The following is a 21,980-nucleotide window of genomic DNA, read 5'->3' on the forward strand; positions in this document are numbered from 1 at the left end:
CATCAAAGTCATAAACATTGAATATTCCCGCCCTCGAGCGGGGACCCTGGAGCATATATAAAATACACATATAAAGTATGAAATATGCACGAAAAATATATATAGCATTTTTAGTAGGCAAATTTCCATACTAAACTCATATATACATGTGTAAAACAGCTATGCAGACTATAATCATAAACAGGCTAAAATGCTTTATTTCTAAGGAGTTTTTTTTTTTTTGTTTTTTTTTAAACAGTCCTTTTCAAAATTACAATAAGAGAAAAAAAATATTTACCAAAGCCCCATAACTGGGCGTAGGGAAATAAGCAGTAGTAACATCAGAGAAAAAAGAAGAAAAAACTACATTGAAAAACAATGGGGCATTCTTAGCCAATAGGCTGCATGCAGGTTAACACAGGAGACCCATAAAAATTCTGGCACCGTGCCTTTAAGCCCCTGAGCACCTCCAGTATCCCACCATGCCTCAGGGGTGAAGGAGAGGTGACAGTTGGTTCACAGTTAGGTCAGTTCTTTTTTCCGGCTTCTTCTGAGAGGATCCTGGAGCATTGAGCTCTCAGTTTTTCTGAGTTTTTCCTCAGAAAAATACTTCAAAACAGCGTTTTTTCTGCTTTTACTCGACATCTAACACCTTTGTCTGAGTCTAGAAGTTTTTTCCTGACTGAAAAATGCCTTCTCTTTTTGTGAAGTGCCCTTCCTGTGGGCAGAAGGCGGCCCAGTCAGATCCACACACACTCTGCATTGTGTGCTTGCCTCAGAGTCACTGCCCTGACACTTGCAGACATTGCAAGAACATGTCAAAAAGAACTCTGAAGGACAGGGAGAAAATCAGGCTTCATGGTCTTCATGAGAGGCAGAAAACATTGTCCTCTTCACTTCCCAGGCAGCCAACAAGCCATTCTCAGGAGAGACAGGCTAGATCGACGTCAGCAGGTAGGAAGATACCTGTTTGTTCCCCGTCATCGCTGCCACCATCTCACCGTCCTAGATCGCCGTCGACGGCGACCCGACCGACGTCAAAGGATACGACGTTGAGATAACATGGCCACCGCAGAGGCAGATCTCCGTCGACGGCAACCCACCGATCGACATCAAGCCAGCACCGGCATGCCCATTCGCCGCCGAAGGCCTCACACCCCCTCGACGTCAAGGAAGATGGCTTCCAAATCGCCTCAGCGGCGAGAACGAGGACATCCGCCATCGGCGGCCCACCACTTGACGGCGAGGCATAAGACGTCAAGCAGGTCGCGGTCAAGGGATCTCCGGTCACCGTTGAAGCACTCGACGTCGAGACTAGAGCAACCTACGCCACTCCCTTCGTCGTTGCAGCTGTCGACGCAGGTTTTACCTGTCTTGTAGGGAGCAGAGCATCGGCTTCCGTCGGCGGATAAGACCACTCCAACATCTCCGGTGGTCTCCATAAGAAGTGGTTCATCTTGGTAGAGGGCTGCATCTTCTGGGCATGTCTCGCCCATCAACTTGTCACCAAGGTGGTTGGAGAGCCTTAATAGACCGACTGCCTCCCCAGACTCGCAGTATTGGAGGATGTACTCTCCTTCTGCCTCTCTCCCGAGAACACCACCGCCAACAGCGAGGGCAGGGCGGGCTCATTCTGCTTCTCACCAGTCGACCACGAGGCCTCGGCACTCTGCTACGGCATCTCGGAGCAGGTCACGCCCCCAGAGACGATCTAGGTCATGGTCACGCCATCGCAGGAGGTCTCCCTCTTGGTCATCGTCGGGGTCCTCTGTCAGACAATACTCCCCGACCTTAACGGATTCTCCACCAGCTAGAGTTTCCCCGGTGGACGACATCACAACATTTAACCAGGTGCTTCTCCGGGGAGCACAGAAACTAAATATAGAGGTTCCGGAACCTTCAACCTCCTCATCCGTCATCTTTGAAACCCTGCAACATAGGGCGGTTTAAAAAAAGCTGCTGCCACTAGTGCCTGGTCTGTTACAACCAACCATGGCCACCTTTTCAACACCAGCCACCCTCAGATCAGCTCCTGCTAGGATCTTGAAGAAATATAAAGCACCTGAACAAGATCCTCTGTTTCTCAGGACGGAACCGGCCCCGGACTCCGTCATATTGGCCGCAGCCCGAAAAATGCACTCTGTGGCATCATCCTCCACGGTTCCACCGGACAAGGAGAGTAGACACCTAGACTCTGGGGAGGAAAATGTGTGGCACGGCGGCTTCCATGAAGGTCTCCAGCGCTTCCGCACTCCTAGGCAGATATGACCGTTCACTCTGGGACTCACTGAGCAGGTTTGCAGACAAATTGCCTAGGGAGGACAGGCAGGATTTCCAGGAAATCCTTCAAGAGGGATGTCTGGTCTCCAATCAGGTCATCAGCGCAGCAGCAGATGGGCAGACTTAGCTGCACATGGGTACGCACATGGGGTTTGTGCAAGAAGGTCTTCCTGGTTGAGACTGACAGGATTGAAGCAGGAAGCGCAGCAGCGTATCCTAAATCTTCTGTTAAACGGGAACTCGCTTTTTGGTACCCATACAGACGAGGAGATGGCGCGAATGAAGACAGAGGTGGATACCATGAGAGCAGTAGGCCTGGAGAGGAAAAAGGACTTCAGGCGAAGGAATAGGCCTTACGACAGGCGCCCTTTTCAGCAGAGGGTTCAAACCCCTCATTGGTCCCAGAGGCCACAGCAGAGACAAGGACGCCCACTTTTCCAATCTCGTAAGGCCACGAGGGACCGAGGGTCAAGCAGACCACAGCAGTCCACACCCAAAACTCCAGCAAAACAATGAGGACTCGCTTCCCTTAGCACTGTGCACCACTCCGGTGGGGGGAAGTACCACAGCATTCATTCACGAGTGGCGTGGTATAACAAAAGACAAATGGGTGCTCAACATTGTCGAGAATGGGTACTCTCTTCTTTTCCGACAACCTCCTCCTCACTTGCCACCAACCAAATGGAATCCGTCTCACAGGAGCCTCTTACGCAAGGAGGCTCACGCCCTTTTGCGGAAAAAAGCAATAGAAAAAGTTCCAGTCGCGCACAGAGGGAAGGGGGTATACTCCCGTTATTTTCTGGTAGCAAAAAAAGGTCGAGAGGGAGTTTTCAGACCGATTCTGGACTTACGACTACTGAACAAGTACATAAAAAAGCAAAAGTTCAGGATGCGGCTCTCCACCAGATTTTCCCTCAGCTACATCGAGGAGACTGGATGTGCTACATCGAGGAGACTGGATGTGCTCCATCGACCTGCAAGACGCATATTTTCATATCCCGATCATTCCCAAGCATCGGAAATTCCTACGCTTCCGGATAGCCTCCCAGCACTATCAGTTCAAGATGCTGCCATTCGGCCTTAAATCTGCCCCTCGCGTTTTCTCAAAATGCGTAGCAACGGTAGCAGCACATCTAAGGAAACAAAAAATCTTCATTTACACATACCTAGACGACTGGCTACTGAAAGCCTTCTCTCCGGAGCAGGCGAGAAGCCATCGGGACATTGTGCTCAGTGTTTTCAGGTCTCTAGGTCTACAAGGCAACTACCAGAAGTCCACCTTGACTCCAACGCAAAATCTACATTACCTGGGAGCAATACTGGATACAGAGCTCGAAAGAGTGTATCCTTCGGAGGAACGACTATTATCGATAAGGAGAAAGTGTCAAGACCTGCTAGAGTCTGACAAACCTACGGCCCGTCAGGTGACATCTCTACTGGGCTCCATGGCCTCGTGCATTTTCATTGTCCCGAATGCCAGGCTACATATGAAGCCTCTCCAAGAGGCGCTAGAAAACAACTGGAACCAGAGCACAGGCCGCTGGGAGGACAGAGTGCGGCTTCCGATAAGAGCGCGACAGTCGTTGCAATGGTGGATGCACAGACCTCACCTGTCAGTGGGAGCTCTGTTTCACCAGGTAATCCCATCCAACACTCTGGTAACGGACAAGTCTCTTCAGGGATGGGGGGCTCATCTGTGTTCCCTTCAAGCTCAGGGCCTGTGGTCCGACAACGAAAGAGAGTACCACATCAACCTGCTGGAGCTCAGAGCAGTCCATCTGGCTCTCAATTCTTTTGCTCCATCGATTCAGGGGAAGTCTCTCCTTGTACAAACGGACAATACGACCACAATGTATTATTTGAACAGACAAGGGAGAACGAGATCCCTGCCCCTATCTCGGGAGTCTCAGACCATCTGGCATTGGCTCCTAGCGAGAGGAATGTCGCTTACAGCAGTTCACCTACCAGGTCAACAAAATGTGGACTTCCTGAGCAGACACCTCGAGGACGCCCACGATTGGGTCCTTCACGACGAAGTCGTCGAAGACATCTTCATTCAATGGGGTCGCCCTCAATTGGATCTCTTCACAGACGAGGTAAACAGGAAATGCCCAGACTTCGCATCCAGGTTCTACCGTCCGGGATCTCGAGGGAATGCCCTGTTGATCGACTGGTCAGGGATATTTCTCTACGTTTTCCAGCCGATCCCCCTCATACCTGCGGTGATCAACAAACTCCACAAATCCAGCACCAGAATGATTCTCATAGCTCCGCAATGGCCTCGTCAGTTCTGGTACACAGATCTCCTCAACCTCACAGGAGGCTGCTGTGCAGACCGGATCTCCTTTGCAGGTTGGGAGGCAGGATACTTCAACCCAACCTACCGTCTCTGAGCTGGACGGCATGGCTCCTGAATTCCTGCAGTATGGGCACCTAGGGCTCTCGCAGGAGTGCATGAACATCTTGAAGGAGTACAAACTCTCTAAATTCTTCGGTATTGTTTTTGATCGCGTACCATCTATCATCAACACTTCGGTACCGGCGGATATAGATCTCTACTTGCCCTTTGGGTCACCCTCGCCCAACTCGGGTCTGGATGGCCCGACCAAGTGTCTCGTCGAAACCTCATGGACCGGACCAGTTTAGATTCTGCCCTCTGTGACACCCCAAGTTCCCTTACACGGACCAACATCTAGTCTCTAACCTGTGTCTATCTCCAGACCACCAAGACGATACTTGCGAGGCCTGCAGGTCCTTCCGCTCGAAAAAAGACTCTACGAGACCGAAGAGCGCGAAGGTTAGAAATAGCGTCGAGAAGCACTGAACGCCTCGACGCAGAAGAGGAGGAGATGATCCACACCGCAGTCTCCGTTCGGGGGTCCGACTCCCAGCATGAGTCCAATAACAGCGGGCCAGCACGTGAGTACGCTTGCCCCGACGCAGTCCAAGCCCAAACACAAGGCCTTGGGGACGCCACTGTCAGAAGGCCATGGCTCCACCCATAAAAAATCTACCGGTGACCAAGCAACATCTTCAGCACCGAGAAAGGCCACACCACCGAAGCACAGGCTCCAAAATGCTCAAGCAACGACCCATCGAGTCGAAGCCCCGAAAATCCCTCTCGGAGCAGAGGCCAACAACTACTCCAGGCCTTTCGAACCCGAGGAAACCGGCTCCGGAGCCGAAAAGACACACACATACAGAGGAGCATGGACTTTCCAAGCAATTGAAAGAAAGCCATAGATTTGCGGAAGAACCTTACGCAAATGGAGGAATTTGAAGAAAAACAGGCCAGAATCCAAATTCATAAAGACACTGGCAAAATCCTCACTGCACCTTTTAAGGACATTTGGACACTGACCAGCCACCTGGTAAAGTGCCAAAACCGAGACAAAAATCTCCGCCTCCTCAGTTCTCACCTCACCAGTCTCCTAAATATAAATTGGGAACTTCCCAGAGTTCTCCTTTGTTTTTTGCATATTATATATATATATATATATATATATATATATATATGTGAAAACAATTATAAAAACAAATTAATTATACAAAAATAATATATACATAAAAATCAAAAATATATATACAAATTACACACTATTATAACCTTAACATTACTCCTAGTATGACCAGACAGGTAACGGGGAGACGATTGGGACTGTGAGGAATCTACAGGTAGCTACTGTATCCACAAGAAAAAGCATTACCGAAGGCAAGTAACTTGTTCTTCTGATGGATACAACTAACTGTGGATTCCTCACCTTATGAATAGAATTCCAAAGCAGTCCCGCACTCGGAGGTGGGTGCCCAACTGGCCAAACCAAGAAGTCCTGCAAAACAGAACGGGTAAAATGGCCATGCCTCCTCACTTTCAAGTCTAAGCAATAATGCTTTGCAAAAGTGTGGAGGGAAGCCCAAGTTGCTGCCTTACAAGTATCAGCAACCGGCACACCTCTGGCTAAAGCCAAAGTGCAGACTTAGCCCTGGTGGAATGGGCCCTAGTGTCCTCATGGGTAACCTTCTTTGCTAGTGAAAAACAAATCTTTATGAAAAGAATGATCCACCTTGAAAGGGTCTTCGCATGAACAGCTGTGCCCTTCATTTGTCCCACATATCCAGAGCTGATAATCAATTCTGAAGTCACTCATTCTTTCTATGTAAAAGCTAACAACCCTTCTCGGATCCAAGCGATGCAGCCTTTCCTACTACTCGGATGGATGGAGAGAAGGGTAAAAGGACAGGAGAGTTATAGATTGTCCTAAACAGAAGGGAGTGACTACTTTTGGAAGAAAAGCCACCCTGGTTTTCAGCACCACCTTGTCAGTATGAAAAGTTATGAAAGATGGTTTCACACTAAGAGCCTGAAGCTCACTCACACGTCTAGCCAACGTGATAGCTGTTAGAAAAACGGTCTTACAAACTAAAAGCCTCAACGGGCAAGTATGCATAGGCTCAAACGGGGAACCCATCAAAAAAGTCAAAACTAAATTCATATCCCCTTGAGGCAATAAAAATGAAGTGGGAGGAAACTTGTTAGTTAACCCTTTAAGGAACCTAAGAACTATAGGGGACTTAAATAAGGAAGGCTGATCAGGAAGGCAAAGAAAAGTCAACAGCACAGAGAAATAGGCTTTTACTGTCGCAGCTGTGCAACCTTTCTGTGCTAGGGAAAGTGCAAACTGCAAAATATTAGATATATGGACCTTTAAGGGATCAATTTGTCTCTCTCCACACCAAGTAACAAATTTCGCCCATCTACCGGCATAGACAGTCTTGGTGGAGTGTCGCCTGCTCGATAAGATAACATAACATCCACCACTTCCGGAGGGAGAGAAAAAACTCTCTGGAAGTGGAGGTGTCGAACCTGCCCCTGAGACTGTGACAGGAGGTCTATCATGTGAGGAAGAAGGAGAAAAGGGGACACATTGAGAGTTAAAGGAGGTAGGTGAACCACACCCTTCTTGGCCAATCTGGGGCTATTAAGATGACTTGAGCCCGATCTTGGCGAATCTTCCTCAGACCTCGCGGAATCAAGGGTATGGAAGGAAACGCATGAAGCAGTTGTTGCTCCAGGACATCTGAAATGCGTCCCCCCAACACCCCCTGCATCAAATACTGGAGGCTGCAGAACGTCAGGCAGTGTGCGTTCTTGTGTGTGGCAAACAGGTCTATCTGAGGAGCTTCCCACATCCGGAAGATGTGAAGAACCATGTCCGGATGGAGGCGCCACTTGCGATCGGTCGAGAAGTGCCGACTGAGTCTGTCTAAACATAGGTTGAGAACCCTGGCCGGATGGTTTGCTACTATACAAATCCGATGATCATGCACCCAGAACCACAGCCGCCTGGGAGGAAAGGGGGGAGGAAACTCCCAAAAGGGAAGGGCATAACCATTTCCCACTATTGTCAGCACCCAAGAGTCTGATGTAATTAACTCCCACTCGTGGAGAATATATAACAGCCTTCCCCTTATGGGTAGATCATGCTGGTAAATGGAGTGAGAACTAGGACTGCTTCTCTGGCTGGATTACCCCAGAGGATGAGGCGGAAGGCTGCCGTGCGGCTCCTCGCATTCTAACTCTCCCATGACCCCTATAGGACCTGTAGAGGGAGTTGGCAGGCTGCTGGACATTGGAATGTTGCCTCCCACGAAAGGATGACCTATGGCCAAACCCTCTGAATCTTCAGAAAGATCTGAAGGATGTAGAAGACGAAGCCCGAAGGCCCAAAGATTTTGGTATCCTTAAACCTTTCCAGGGCCGAGTCTGGCTTTGCCCCAAACAGTCTTGCATCATCAAATGGGAGGTCAATCAACGTAGCCTGTACATCAGAGGAAAAACCAGGACCTCTGAGACAAGCGTACCTCCTAGTCGTAACTGACGTCCCCATGGCTCTAGCAACTGAGTCTGCAGTGTCCAGACAGGACTGAATCACCTGCTTTGCTGCTGCATGACTGTCCTGCAACAGTTCGCTAAAATGACCCTGAACTTCCTGTGGCAATTGAGGGATTACTTTCTTTGCCATGTCCACTAGGGCATAGATAGGTCCCCCCAGTAAACATGTCACATTCAGAGATTTTAAGGCCATGCTTCCTGAGGAGAAGCATTTTATACACTGCTCCATGTGCTTTGACTCCCTATCAGATGGTGTTGTAGGGAACGATCCCGGAGCCGACCTTGAAGAACAAGAAGCTTGCACCACCAAGCTCTCTGGTATTGGGACAGAAACTGTGGATCACTTGGAGAGACTTTGTACCGGCAGTAACTGCAGGTGTAGTAATCAGTTTTTTCCATATCTCTAATATGGGCTCTGTCAGGGCATCATTGAATAGGAGGAGGGGCTCAGAAGATGAAGCCTCAGTTAAAACATTGGTCTTTAACTCCGACGCAGGAAGTGGCAAATCCAAACATTTTGCTGCCTTCCTTTTCACCCCATGGTATGTAGTTGCTTCTGCCATGAGTTCACCTCCAGGGGATAAAAGCTCCCACTCAGGGGACATATCTAACCCACAAGCAGAGTCTAAGTCCTGGAAATCACCCGAAGCTCATGGGATTTCTCCTTCCTCCAATTGTTCCTGATACTCTTGCCCCTCCAGAAGTCTCAAGGCCTTCCTTCTAGACCTCAGCCTAGACTCCAAATGTGGCGCCAATAGAGAATTAATAGACGAAGACGCAGGCTTTGAAGGAGAAGGTAACACTGGCAGAGGAGGGGAGGGAGGCGAATCCACACTCTGTGCCGAAGTAGAGCGTCAGGATCAATCCGGTACCGGTATCGACTCAGTCGGCGCCGCCATCTGGGGGTAGAGGCAGTGACATCCTCTGTGCCAAAACAGCACCCTCACAAGGAGTTGTTGGTAAAAAGGGCAAAAATGGGGCCTGCTTATAAGATGCCAGCAACCCCAGCGTGAAAGCCAAGGGACCCGTGGGACCAGCAGGTGCACCAGAGGGGGCCATTGGCCTATTGAAAATGCTAAACATAGCATTGAGGAATAAAGACGGATCCACTCCCGGAACCAGGAAGGCAGGAAACTTGTTCCCCTTGCAGTGGCTGTGCTGGATCTGGTGCTCAAACTCCAAACTCCTGACCGTGGGAGGATGCAGAAGAAAAATGAGCTGTTAGACCTACAGGTGACTCAGATCTCGATCAAAGTGGGCGCCGGAGATGCCTCAGGAGACTGTGAAGTCACGTTGGGACTGACCTCCCACGTCGTGTGGCGCCATCTCGGAGGAGACTGCAACCGATGTCGGGATGAACGGCGCCATGACTTATGCAGTTGGGGTCACCTCTTATGAGACCTCAAATATCTGTGAGACAAAGTGTCCCGTGCCCTCAACCTTCGCCAACCTCTTCTCCTCCTTAGCTTTTGCTAGGAAAAGCTTAGCCTCTCTTTCCTTCAGAGCTCTCCAGTTCATATGTTGGCAGGACGAGCACCATGCCACGTCGTTAACAGAGCTCAGACACCAGAGGCAGTTCTCGTACTGATCCGTCACCATGTGGCCTCCGCACTCGCTACAAGGTTTAAAACAGGATTTCTTAGTTGGAGACATAGTAGCACTACGAAACAATTCCCTCGATACAGTTGAAATACAACAGAGAGCTAGAAAAACCGTTAGCATCGATGCATGGAAAAAAGGGAACCGACGTCTGCACACCGGGTTGGACTTTTTTAATGGCTCCGATGACATCAGACAGTCGCGTACGGAGCTGTGCAATTGTGACGTCCTCGCCGACGTGGAGAGCTAGGAAAATATTTCCGTTGAATGCTGGTGCACTGGGAGAATTCATAAGGTAAGGAATCCACAGGTAGTTGTATCCATCAGAAAACATACTATTTCTGTATGAAATTCAGTATGAGTATCACTGTGCATTTCTCTACGGGGACTTGAATATGACTATAACCAAACATATCTGTGGGAAGGGGGGCATGACTATAATCAGACACTATCTGCTGGGCGATTTGAGCACACTATCTGTGCAGTGAACTGGGCATCACTATAATGACACTGTCATGTGACTACAACATAGCTATCATCACAGACTATCTCTGCGAGGTCTTGAGTATTTCTATAATCACACACTGTCTTTGTGAGGAATTGAAAGGGACTAATTAAATGCTATAAATGTAAGGAACTAAATTTAACTGTAATAAAACTTTCTGCATGAACTTCAGCATGACTGTTATTGCAAAGTATCTCTACGGGGACTTGGGCATTGCTATTATCACACATACTAACTCTGCTGGGATTTGAACACCAGTATAATTACACACCATCTCTGTGAGGAGTTGGGTGTTAGTGTAAAAACACATTATTTCTGCATGAGAACTTAAGTATACTCACACTTTCTCTGCGGGGAATTGCACATGATTATAATCACACACTATCTCTGTGGGACTTGGGTCTTACAATTGCAACACATTACTTCTGCATTAAATTCAATATGACTGTCATAGTATGCTAGCTCTATGGGGCTATGAATGTGATTATAACCATAAAGTATATCAGTGGAGACGTAGGCATGACTACAATCAGACACTATCTCTTGTGCAATTTGAATGTGACTAAAACACAAACTATCTGCGCGGTAACTTGGTCATTACTCTAGCAACACACTGTCTGATTTGATTTCAACATACCTATCATCACACACAACCTCTCAGGGAGTTGAGTATTACTGTAATTACACACTCTATGTAAGGACTTGAAAAATAATATAATCATACACTATAGCTATGGGAACTTGAGTGACTATATTTAATGCACTATTCGTGAGCACCCTGGGCATCGCTATAGTCACCCACTTTCTCTGGAAGGACTTGAACATGACATTACACAATCCATTAACTTTAGAACATTGCTACAATCACAAGCCAAAGTTTTTGTGACTAACTACACAAATGAAGAAGAGGCAGCCTAAAGTGAAGTTGATGAAAAAGAACCAAATAATCTCAGCCTGGATTTCACATGTGACCACACTGCAGGATCTGAGGCTTCTGAATTAATTTAACTATGTGCTGTGTCCTTATCCATTAACATTTGAGAGCACTCAGCAATAGGCTAAATATCTGAATTCCTTTCCCTGGACTTGATATGATATGGATTTCTGCTGAGAAATGGATTGTAATCAAAATCCATTTTCAGTGACCACTAGGACACAAGTAGCAGCTATTCATATATAACTAAACTATCATGTAACTTAGGCACAGCACTGATAAATAACATTTAGCAATTTGTTCATGAATGCATTCGGTCACAAATGACAATTGTGGGGTTTCAATTCACACAAGGTTAGTAACATGTGTTCAAGTCTGCAAAAGTATGGTTCTGTGCGCATGATTAAACAGTAATATTTTGAAATCTGAAGCAGGATCCCGTATCATGATTTTTTCCTAACATTTTTCTGTAATTATTATATTTTAAGAGCACTGGGAAAGGTTAAGCCCCACAAGGAATGTAAATGGGGGGAAAGGGAGGTATTGCACGTGCAGTTTTGTGCTTTGTTGGCCAGCCCCTTGGACAAGGGTCACTTCCCTTTGGGGGACAAGTATATTGATCTTTTCGGCACCACTTGGGGGCAGATCGGCTTTAAAAAAAAAAAAAAAAAAAAAAAAGAAGAAATGGCCAATCTGCCCCCAAAGGTGGCAGAAACCACTAGGCCACCTGGGATTCACATTTTGGCCATGATGGGGAGCTGCCCCCTTTTAGAGGGCAAATATTTTCACTGTGTCTGCCCTTCTTGGGGGCAGATCAGCCATTTGTTTCGGCCCTGGGGCACAAAACCACTAAACATCAGGGATCGTGTATTTCAGCAAATATTTTGGCCATTTGTAGTTGTGTTTGGCCGGCGGTGTGCATGGACTGACACTTGCCTGGCGGTGTGTGTAGACTGCCACATGCCAGGCTGGGTCTGTGTGGCCTGGCGCATAATTCGCATTTGTGATCATACTGTTTTATTTTTCCTTTTTATTCTAGTGCAAAACTTTTTTTTTTTTACTTTGCTGTGACTCCTGCTTGCGGTTTCATACTGGTAGATTTCCTGTTTGTTTATTTGCGTGTGTTTGGTAAGAAACATTTTTATACTGTTCACTTCAAATGAATATCATTGTCATGCATGAATGAGTTTACTATAAATGGTATAATATTAGCAGCATATTTAGCTTATATTTTAATAGTGTGAAATTCTCCTTGGATTGTTGCACAATGTGTATTGTGTGTCTTATGTGTAACTTTATTATGTTTTTCCTTTCTAGTGGTTTATCGTTGGTGCTTGCTGTGTCTGCGCAGAGAAGATGCTGGTGTGTTTAGCTGTCTCTTGCAAGTGAGTGGTATCATTTTTTGAGTTTATAGGTGTTTATGATAAAGCCACACGTTGTTTATGACTTATTTTACACAGTGTTTGTAGTTGTAGACTTATTTGTCAAGTTTCTTTTATTAGTAGGGATTATGGCTATGGCAGGACTACCGCTCAGCAGGTTGTTAGTATGCTTTTCGATTATTACTCTAACCATGATTATGAGACTGACTCTGCATTGGAGGCATTCTGGGTAACAGAACCTAGTGAGGTCCACACAAGTCATACCAACCTGGATTCTCAAAGGTGTACAGGTATGCTAGTTTCCAAAGGTGCGGGCTGAGCTAGGGACAAAATACACAGCTAGGCACATTGCAAAAAACAAAAAAAGAGTCAGTTTGCAGTGGAAAAATTTGATGCGCCCACTTTGCGTTTTGGGCCGTTTCCTGTTGTGGGCACTAGACCTACACACAGAAGTGAGGTACTATTTTTATTGAGAGACTTAGGGGAGCACAGAATAGTAGAACTAGTGTTATTACAAATTATATATCTCTGCACTTGCGCCTTCCAAATGTAACAAAGTCATTTGAGAAATGCCCTATAATTCATGATAGCAGGGTAACCACAAATTCAGAGATGTGCAAATAACCACATCTTTTAAACTCCATATCTTGTGACCCTTTGTAAATGCGTAGGTTTCCTTGATACCTATTTTTTACTCTTTATATTTTACCAAATTGCTGTATACCCATTACAAAATGTAAAAGCATTGCAAGATGCAGCTCAGTTACTGGCTCTGGGTACCTCGAGTTATTGTTGAACCTACAAGCCCCTTATGTCCCCGCAACCAGAAGGGTCCAGAGGACGTAAAGGTATATTACTTTCACAAATCTGGCATAGTTAGAAGTTACAGAAGAAAATGTAGACACAAATGGCAGTTTTTTCCAGCTCAATTTCAATATTTTTTTCCAATGGATACTTTTCACTGGAAAACTTTGAAGGATCTACACAATGACCCCCTGCTGGATTCAGAATTTTGTCTCCTTTTCAGAAATGTATAGCTTTCCGGTATCCACCATTTCTACGGCTAACTGGAAGGAGGCTGAAAGCACAAAAAAATAGGAAAAATGGGCAATGTCTCAGCAAAAAGCCAAAACTGTGTTGAAAAATGTGGTTTTGTGATTCAAGTCTGCCTGTTCCTGAAAGCTGGGAATATGGTGATTTTTTGCACTGCAAAGCCTTTGTTGATGCCGTTTGCACAGAAAAAAACAATGCTTTTTTCTCCAGCACTTTCTTCCCATTTTTCCCAACAAAACAAAATTTAACTGCATTTTGGCAAATGTCTCTGTCCCCTCCAGGGGAATCTACAAACCCTGGGTACCTTCAGAATCCCCAGCAGGCTCGAAAAAAAATGACGCAAAAGTTGCGTGGATACCTTTTGTGGACAAAAAGTTATGATAGCTTAAACGCAAACTACCCAAAATAGCCAAAAAAAATGTCTAGCAGTGAAGGGGGTTCATGGTTACATGTTTATCTCTGCTAATGTGGTTAAAAATCAAATTATGTCATTGTTCTTGAAGGTGTACCTTGTTAACTCGAGAGCATTTGCAGCATTACTTGTTTTTGACAGTTAACAGGGCAGCTTGCCTTGGTGTCATCATGAAGTCCATCTGAGATGCTGCTAATTAACATACCCCCTGGGGCTACTTGCGATGCTGTTGAGAACTATTACCTTAGTTAGGTGTCCGGTTCAAAGGAACATTTGAAAGTTAAAGTGTGTTTCCTTTAAAAACCCTTAATTAAAATTGGGGGCTAGAAGGAGAGGACCACTGAAATATAAAAGCTCTTGAAACCAAGGGCCATATGTACGAAAGCTTTTTCCCCATAGACACAGAATGGGTAAAATCCTTTGGTACATCTGGCCCCAAATCCCTTGTGGGGACATGTTCAGAGGAAGGAGCTGAATCCATGTATTTCAATTCTGAATCCAGCCCAATAGGTGTGCTGCTGGGTAAAGGAAGCTTGGATGAGTACTCCAAATAGAGGGGCAGAAGGTTACCTAAGGCTTTGGAAACAATTTCCTGCAACATTAACATACTCATTTTCTAATTACTATTATATTATATATTATAGCAATTAGAACATAAGTAAAACCTGATTAGCTGGCACTTTATGACACTTGCTTGAACGAGGGTGAGGCAGCCACGTACATTTTCACTGAACAAGCGCAAGTAAGCAGGTGCCATCCATCGTAACTTTGTTGGCTAAACCAAGGCTTACCTTGCCGTTGTCCTGGGGCTCCTTGCACTACCCCGGAATGACGCACAGCAAGCGTCAATTTTTTATGTAGCCCCGGGCACTTTTGCTTCCAGCCATACATGCCTGGGGCTACCTATCAATCACAGAGTGCACCTGGAAGTTGTCGATCTATAATCATGAACGCTGTTGAGACTGTGACATTGGGACACATGCAGGAAACACATACACTGTGCGTGCTTTAGCTATGCAGGGACATCTGTTTAAAGTAGCAACTGCTTACACCTTCTGCTGTTCATAGAACTGACCCTACAGAAGAAGACTGCCTGTGACTCTCAAGACATCACAGGTAAGTCTGACTTCCAGTGCCCTGCGTCGCCTCCTGCAGCTAGTCAAAATATCCATCTGTAACTGGTGTAGTGGAGACTGGAGCAGAGCATGTAGTAATGTGTCCATCTCATAATTTGACATCTTGTATTCTCTGTGTCTTAATGTTTAAATGGTGCTTCTTTGCTCGACTAAATCCCATCACCTGCACCGTCAGTTTATCCATCAAAAGTGGCCTGTTGTTCAGGTGCAACAGCCTTGATAGGCTCAGCAAAGCTTACTCAAAAAATGTTCACGGGCTTCAATAGAATGTAATCCAAGTTACATTGACTTCACCTCGAAGGTCGTGAATGGGGTTCTGTGACGCTTTAAGAATAGACAACAGCATTTGTTGTGAACGCTGGGGCTTCTCACTTACATTTTGTGTTACAGTTAATTCTTCTAGTCTTTGTTACCTTCTGTTTCTATAAAGAGACACCCCACAATACATTTGATTATGCTTTGGTTTCAACAGAGTCTCAGGTGTGTAGACCATGTGCTCATCCACTCCCAGCCCCCTCTGCACACAGCGGCTGTCACATGAGTCAGAGTGAGGGAATTAGATTGTGAGTGTCAGTAAAGAGGGAGTGTGAGTGACTGAGATCAAGTGTGAGGCAGTGTGAAAGTCAGTGTAAGGGAGAATAAATCAATACGAATGAGTGGGAGTGAGAATAATGATGACTGAGCAAATGCAGATGAGCATGAGTGAGTTAGAGTGTGTATGTGAGTTAGAGTGTGTATGTGAGTCTTAGGCTCGTGAGTCTGCCGTATGAGAACCCCCCACCCCAATTCCACCCTCTTTGGAAGAAAATGGGCTCAACTCTGTGGAGTTCAGGGCAAGACATGTTTTATGCCCCACCCTTCTCAAAGATCACCAGGTGTGTGTTTGAGGGGTTGGGGAGTGTCCTCACACATTGGAATTTTGTGTACAAGACTAGAGATAACCCTATCAACTCTTGCAGCAGACACAAAAGTCTTCCCATCCTGCATCGACCTTAGAGTTCAACCATGGGATGGTAGTGATCGTCTTCCAACATCTCTGCATTTTTGTATTAATTATCCTTTTTTTTTTTAAATAGTCCTATTCATCTAGTGATCTTTACTCATGAATAAATTAAAGCTTATGGTGGTGGAATTCTGGATGAAAAAGGTGGGTTGGATAAGAACTGGAACAAATAGTGTTGGTTATCACTTGGAAAATATGCTCAAATGGTGATTTAAATTCTGAAATCTATTTCCCCAGTCTGAACACACCTGGTTTACACACTTTATGAATTCCTGGTTTAGTAAAGGGTGTCATGGAAAGCAGTCCTTATGCCCTGTGGTTTATGATGTACCCAGAACCGATCATTGGCAATAAAATTACTGACCGTAAAATATATCTAATTATTTATATTTATAGACGTGAAGACAAACTAAAATACAAAGTGCTTCTTATGCCATGGTATGCTTTCAGAGCTAAACCAGTTCTACTTTCAAATGTATGTTCATTCCCTAAATCTCAAAAATATAGGGGGAAAATACTTAACAGTGCAGTCACTACCAAAGAGGACAGTAAGCTTAAGTTATCAATAGGTTATGGCATCAAAACAGAAAGGGGGGGCGGAGTCAATGAAAAGGTAAAATATATAACTGAGGAGGAGGTAGTAAAGTGATTTGCTCAAGGTCATACAGAAGATAAGTGGTGGTGAAAGGATGCACACCTGGGCCTCCAGGTTTCACTGCTTTGTGCTCCAACCACTGGGCAGATCTATTGGTGTTAAGAAGGCGTTTTCGTGGTTTCCACACATCATACCGAATCAGGCCTGCCATTGGCATCTTTGAGCTCCAGATATGGTTTCCTCTTCACTCGATTTAAATCTTCGTGCAAGCCATCTAGAAGAAACGCCAGAAGCTCCTGCGAGTCTTGCTGCTGATACCCAGAAAACTGAGGTGCAAACCGTCCAACTTGTGTCTGAAATAAATTCAAATATCACACCATTAAACCTATGTTTGAGAAACTGACCTTACCAAACCTTCCATGTGATTTATCTATTGTTCGGTGCAGTAATAATGACTCCGAAAAAGGACATAATATATTTTAACATGCAGTTACTGAGTATCCCGTATATCTTCCTATTGGACTGTGCAATTAAGTGTGCATGGATGAGTAGGACTATCACGTCATTACATCTACAATCATTTTGTTTGGAGAAAGCACAGCAAGACAAGCATAACAGCTCACTCCAAGCAGGGAACGAGGAGAAATGCTACACACAAGATTATACATGTCAATTTTAGAGAAGAACCACTTTCCCCAATGCGTTGTCCTGCAGGATACTTTATACTGTGACCCATACAGAATTGGAAGATTGACACAAAGGAAGGAAAACGCTACGTTCTTGTGATTTGACTTCTTCACCCTGGGTATTTCCTCTGAACTCAACAAGGTAGAATATCTCTGCTCAAGCGCAGAATCTCGGAAGACCAATTTTAAAGATTCATCTTTACTAACTCAATCAAATAAAAGAAAACATGATTAAAAAAGCAACATTTACTGTAGCTTCTGTATTCAGTTAGCCAAAAGAACAAGTCACTTCCCTTTGTTAACGCTCTTTCTGGTGATACTCTAATTGCAGGTTTCTCATCTTTATAATATCACTAGAAATCAGACTGGATCCATAGAATTTCTAGCAATGCTCCTGCTTGCCGGTAGGTTGCAAGCTGTGGCTCCATCGTTACTGTAAACAAGTGCCACCCCAGCACGCTTATGTTAGTTTCTTATAGACTTCCTCTTCAGTGCCTCCTGACTCGGAGCGTAGAACAGGGTGTTTCAGATGGTGTTCTGATCTAACTGGGACCTTATTATAGTTTAAAGGCTGTGGGGTTTGAGGGCCGTGAGGAACCTGCAATTAGACGTATTTATCAAATGTAAATCAGCACCACATTTTGCTGAGAAATATCCACAGAGCACCGATGTCAAATAATGTAGGTGCAGAGCAGGAAGCTAGACCGTGACAAATGTGTGACTACAGGAGAAGTCCCGCCCCAGTGTGTCCCTGTGGTAAAAAAAAATGACAACTGGACCCCATCATTGACCAGAAAATAAATTGCAACTCTACCTCTTCAATGAGGTTGAGAACACTGTTGGCATTATGCAAATACAGTGGGTCAGATTGCCTGATGAAGTATGCCACAAAAGGCCTAGCCGACCAATATCTTGAATGCTCAAGGTGGACTAGTATCTAGTAAAGTAGCTAATCCCCTTCATTTCCTGGGGGTGCATAGGAATACGTATCTGCCATACTAGTTGTGCATTAGGATTTATCTATAGAGAATGTGTGGAAGATTTTTCCTCTAGCTCTTCTTCGGAAAAGAAAACAAAAATATGGCAAGACTGCGTCATCCCTTCATTCTTAGCCATGAGGCAAATGCTTTGCATGTCTCTACGTGACATCTTTTGACAAATCCCGCAATTCTTAATGGATTGATAGTCAGGAAGACACACTACAGAGACACTATGGTCTTCATTCTATAACATTCTCCCTCTTCAGGATGGCCATATATCATAAAAGTCAGCACAGAGGTCAAAAACATCACAGAGATTAAATGTCTGCAAGGAAAGTCATGGGGGAAACAATTTGACAGAAAAAAAAGAGTCAAGATGAAAATTAAAAATAAACTAAGTTTAAAAAAAAACCTCAGCAAATTATGGCGTTAGTCACCAAAAACAGTGTTAATGAAAGCATGTTTAGAAGCTTGCTCAAGAGTGGAACAAAAGGAACTGCCTAAAAGTCATCATGCTGTGCAATATGGAACACTGCAGTCGTCCCCGGTTATTAGAGGAACACACTAATGGACAATTTACTTTGGTATACTCCATCCAATCAAAAATTCTTAACCTTCAGAATAATCCCAGACATAAGATGATTCCTCTGTCCACACCGACGTCACATAGCCCCGCAAGTGACAGAACGGAGCTGCAGAACGGGGCTGCATACAAGCGACACCCAGGGCCTTGGTGTCAGCAGTCAGCCTTCTGCACCCCAAGATGTTTATCTAAACTGCAGATGACAGTGTGCTGAAAGTTCGGGACCTTTTATCAAAATGTGCAGATGTCCGCTCCAAAGCACAGGGAGGCAGGAGGCTGGCCATGAAACTGCTGTTAAATTAGAGTATCCGTCATAAAATAGCATTATCAAAGAGGAATACTTGTTCTTCTGAAGGGTAAATCTAATTCCTCACCTTTAGAACTGATACTCAAGAAGCGCCCAAGACTGAGGTCGGACTCAAACTAAACAATCCTGCACAACCCAGCAGGCCAAATGGCCCCTTCTGCAGACAAGGCTGTTGAGGGCAAAGTGCTTGGTGAAAATATTCACGGCTGTACCATGACAGCTGCCCAAGACAGATACAACCCTAGCTAACGTCATTGTAGCAACCTTAATTCTGGTGAGGTGGGGTGTTAAGCCTTTAGGAGATTCCTTCTTGGTTACAACATAATAGATCTTCATATACAAGACTATCCACCTCACTCATTCTACTCTGCAGTTGACTTTCTGGCACCCACAAACCCCATTAAGAACTGATCATCCACACGATAATCCTCATTCCATTCAAAGCAGAAGTTTAAAACTCGTTTCAGGTTCAGCCAATGTAGGAATGGAGTGGAGAGAAAAATGCCGGGAAGGGGATGGACTGCCCAAAGTGGAAGTAGGATACTAATTAAGGCAGAAAGGCAGCCTTGGTCCTCACCAACAACTTATCGGGGAAAAATGTGGAGTACAGAGGTTAGACCAACTGCGCCTGCAATTCACTCAGACTGCAAACAGAAGAGAGTACAATGAGGAAGATAGTCTTGATGGTTAAAGAGCCACAAGAAACCATTGTGCATAGGCTCGAATCAAGGACAGATGAGAAATGTCAGCACCAATTTAAGGTCCCATTATGGCATAAGAAAAGGTTTTGCTAAAAATATGTGTTAGACATTTCAGGGACCACATCACAACAGATGATTTGAAGAGAGAAAGCTGTTCAGGCAAATTCAAAAGGTCAAAAGGGCTGACATTCAATCTTGAACGAGCCGGATTGGAAAGCAAATATTCAGGTTCAGAATTTCGGGACATCACACCTCCTCTCGAGATTCAGTCTAATACTTGGGAATATTGTAAGGGTGAGGAATTTATGTTAAGAATATCCGTCAGAAAAGCCTGTTTTAGCTTAGCTACATTAGAAGTAATACCAGAACCATGTCGATGATGTAAGCCAGATCTGCCTCAACTTTCTTCCTGATTCGAGGTAAGAGAGACAATGATAGGAACACATACATGAGACCTTTCCGGTGGAAACTCCACCACACAGCAGTCTGGACACACGAGTTCTTAGAGCTGGCGAAAAGATCTAACCAGGAAACGTGCGACTGGTCAAAGAGGCTTCCAGCCATCCCAAGATGGAGACATTGTTCATGGTCCAGCAGCTTATGCATGCTTAATTTATAAACTCTGGCATCCAGAAATCCGGCCACGTTACTGGTCACCAAAATCTCTCCTGCTTATCCAGTCACCTCCAAAGGTACTGACCATCAAGGCACAGGAACCAACACCCCACACCATCACCATGTTGCGGTATAACCAAGCAGTCATGAGGACTGTGAGACCTTACACCAGCTTTTACTTGATGGCTAGTAGTAAAACTTTCAGAACCAGCAGGATGGCTCAAAGATCCAACAGACTGATGTGGAGCCAGCACATCAGACCAGACCTCAGATTTCCATTTCTTGCAGATGGCCTTCCCAAACGCAGTCACGATGCACCTGCCACTTCTGTGAGCTCTGAATAGGGTAGGGAGAGCAGCCTGCCACAGCTCAGGTTGGTATCTACTCGCCACCAATGAAGTACACGGCTGACTCATCCGAGATGCTGATGATGTTCCACATACGACGTTGTGCTGAGTTCAATGAAAACTGAGGTTCTACACTACACTCCACCGTGGTATGTAGCATACAAGCAAGTATGGCACATATGGCTAGGAGCCTAGAAAGACTCTGAACCATTCTCACAGAGAAAGAGGACAGAGTTGGAATCATCAAAGCATAATCTGAGTGCTGTAACCTCACTGTGGTAGTGAAAAGACAAAGCAGAGTGTATGGGAAAGCCCCTATAAAGGGAGCCCTCTGTATCGACATCAGGTGGGGCTTCCGTTCACTGATGGAAAAATCTGCGATATTATGAGAGCTCACCTTGATTAGTCAGTCATTGAGATATAGAAATACAACTGTCCCCGAACTTTAAAGATGAACTGTCTACATCTATTGCTTTTGGTAACACTAAGGGAGGGGGGAGGGGGCACAGGAGGGAGTGATGGATGGGGGGATAAAAAAAAAAAAGCCCTGGCAACAAAATAAAAGTGGCCCCATTAATGAACCACATAGTTACAAAGTAGCCCACATTTGTAAACCAGGCCAGTTTTGAACTTGCAAAGACAAGCTGTATAGGTATTTTGCAAGATATGCGAGACCGCATGCATTTGTGTTTGCTGCAGCCAATGTCTGACAATATAAAATGAATCAACAGTTAATAACGGCCCACCTGGCCATAAAACAGGCCAAAAAACAGGCCAAAAAACTGCCGTCGGGCTCTGCCTGATTACCTTGTACGCAATTCCGACCCAGCTCCTGGTTGTCCCTGAGGAGGACTAAACAGAGGGGCCCCTAGAGCAAACGAACGAGGATCCTGAAGAAGGAAACCCTGTTTACTGGACCCTCCGTGCAAATAACAGTAAGTAAAGAATACATATTACGGGCACGAGGATCTTCGGTTTCCTAAGACATGG

At 45.3% G+C, this 21,980-nt stretch overlaps 1 protein-coding gene across 1 annotated transcript in view; it reads right to left on the reverse strand.

Moving 5' to 3' along the window:
• Positions 1-21,980, reverse strand: part of USP4 (ubiquitin specific peptidase 4) — a 789,752-nt gene that overhangs the window by 420,388 nt on the left and 347,384 nt on the right. The window contains exon 10 of the mRNA XM_069206879.1: positions 16,966-17,124. Within this exon, the coding sequence (XP_069062980.1) occupies positions 16,966-17,124 (159 nt within the window). The remainder of the gene's footprint in view (positions 1-16,965; positions 17,125-21,980) is intronic.

This window comes from Pleurodeles waltl, chromosome 9, assembly GCF_031143425.1.
Source record: "Pleurodeles waltl isolate 20211129_DDA chromosome 9, aPleWal1.hap1.20221129, whole genome shotgun sequence".
Classification (NCBI taxonomy): Eukaryota; Metazoa; Chordata; class Amphibia; order Caudata; family Salamandridae; genus Pleurodeles; species Pleurodeles waltl.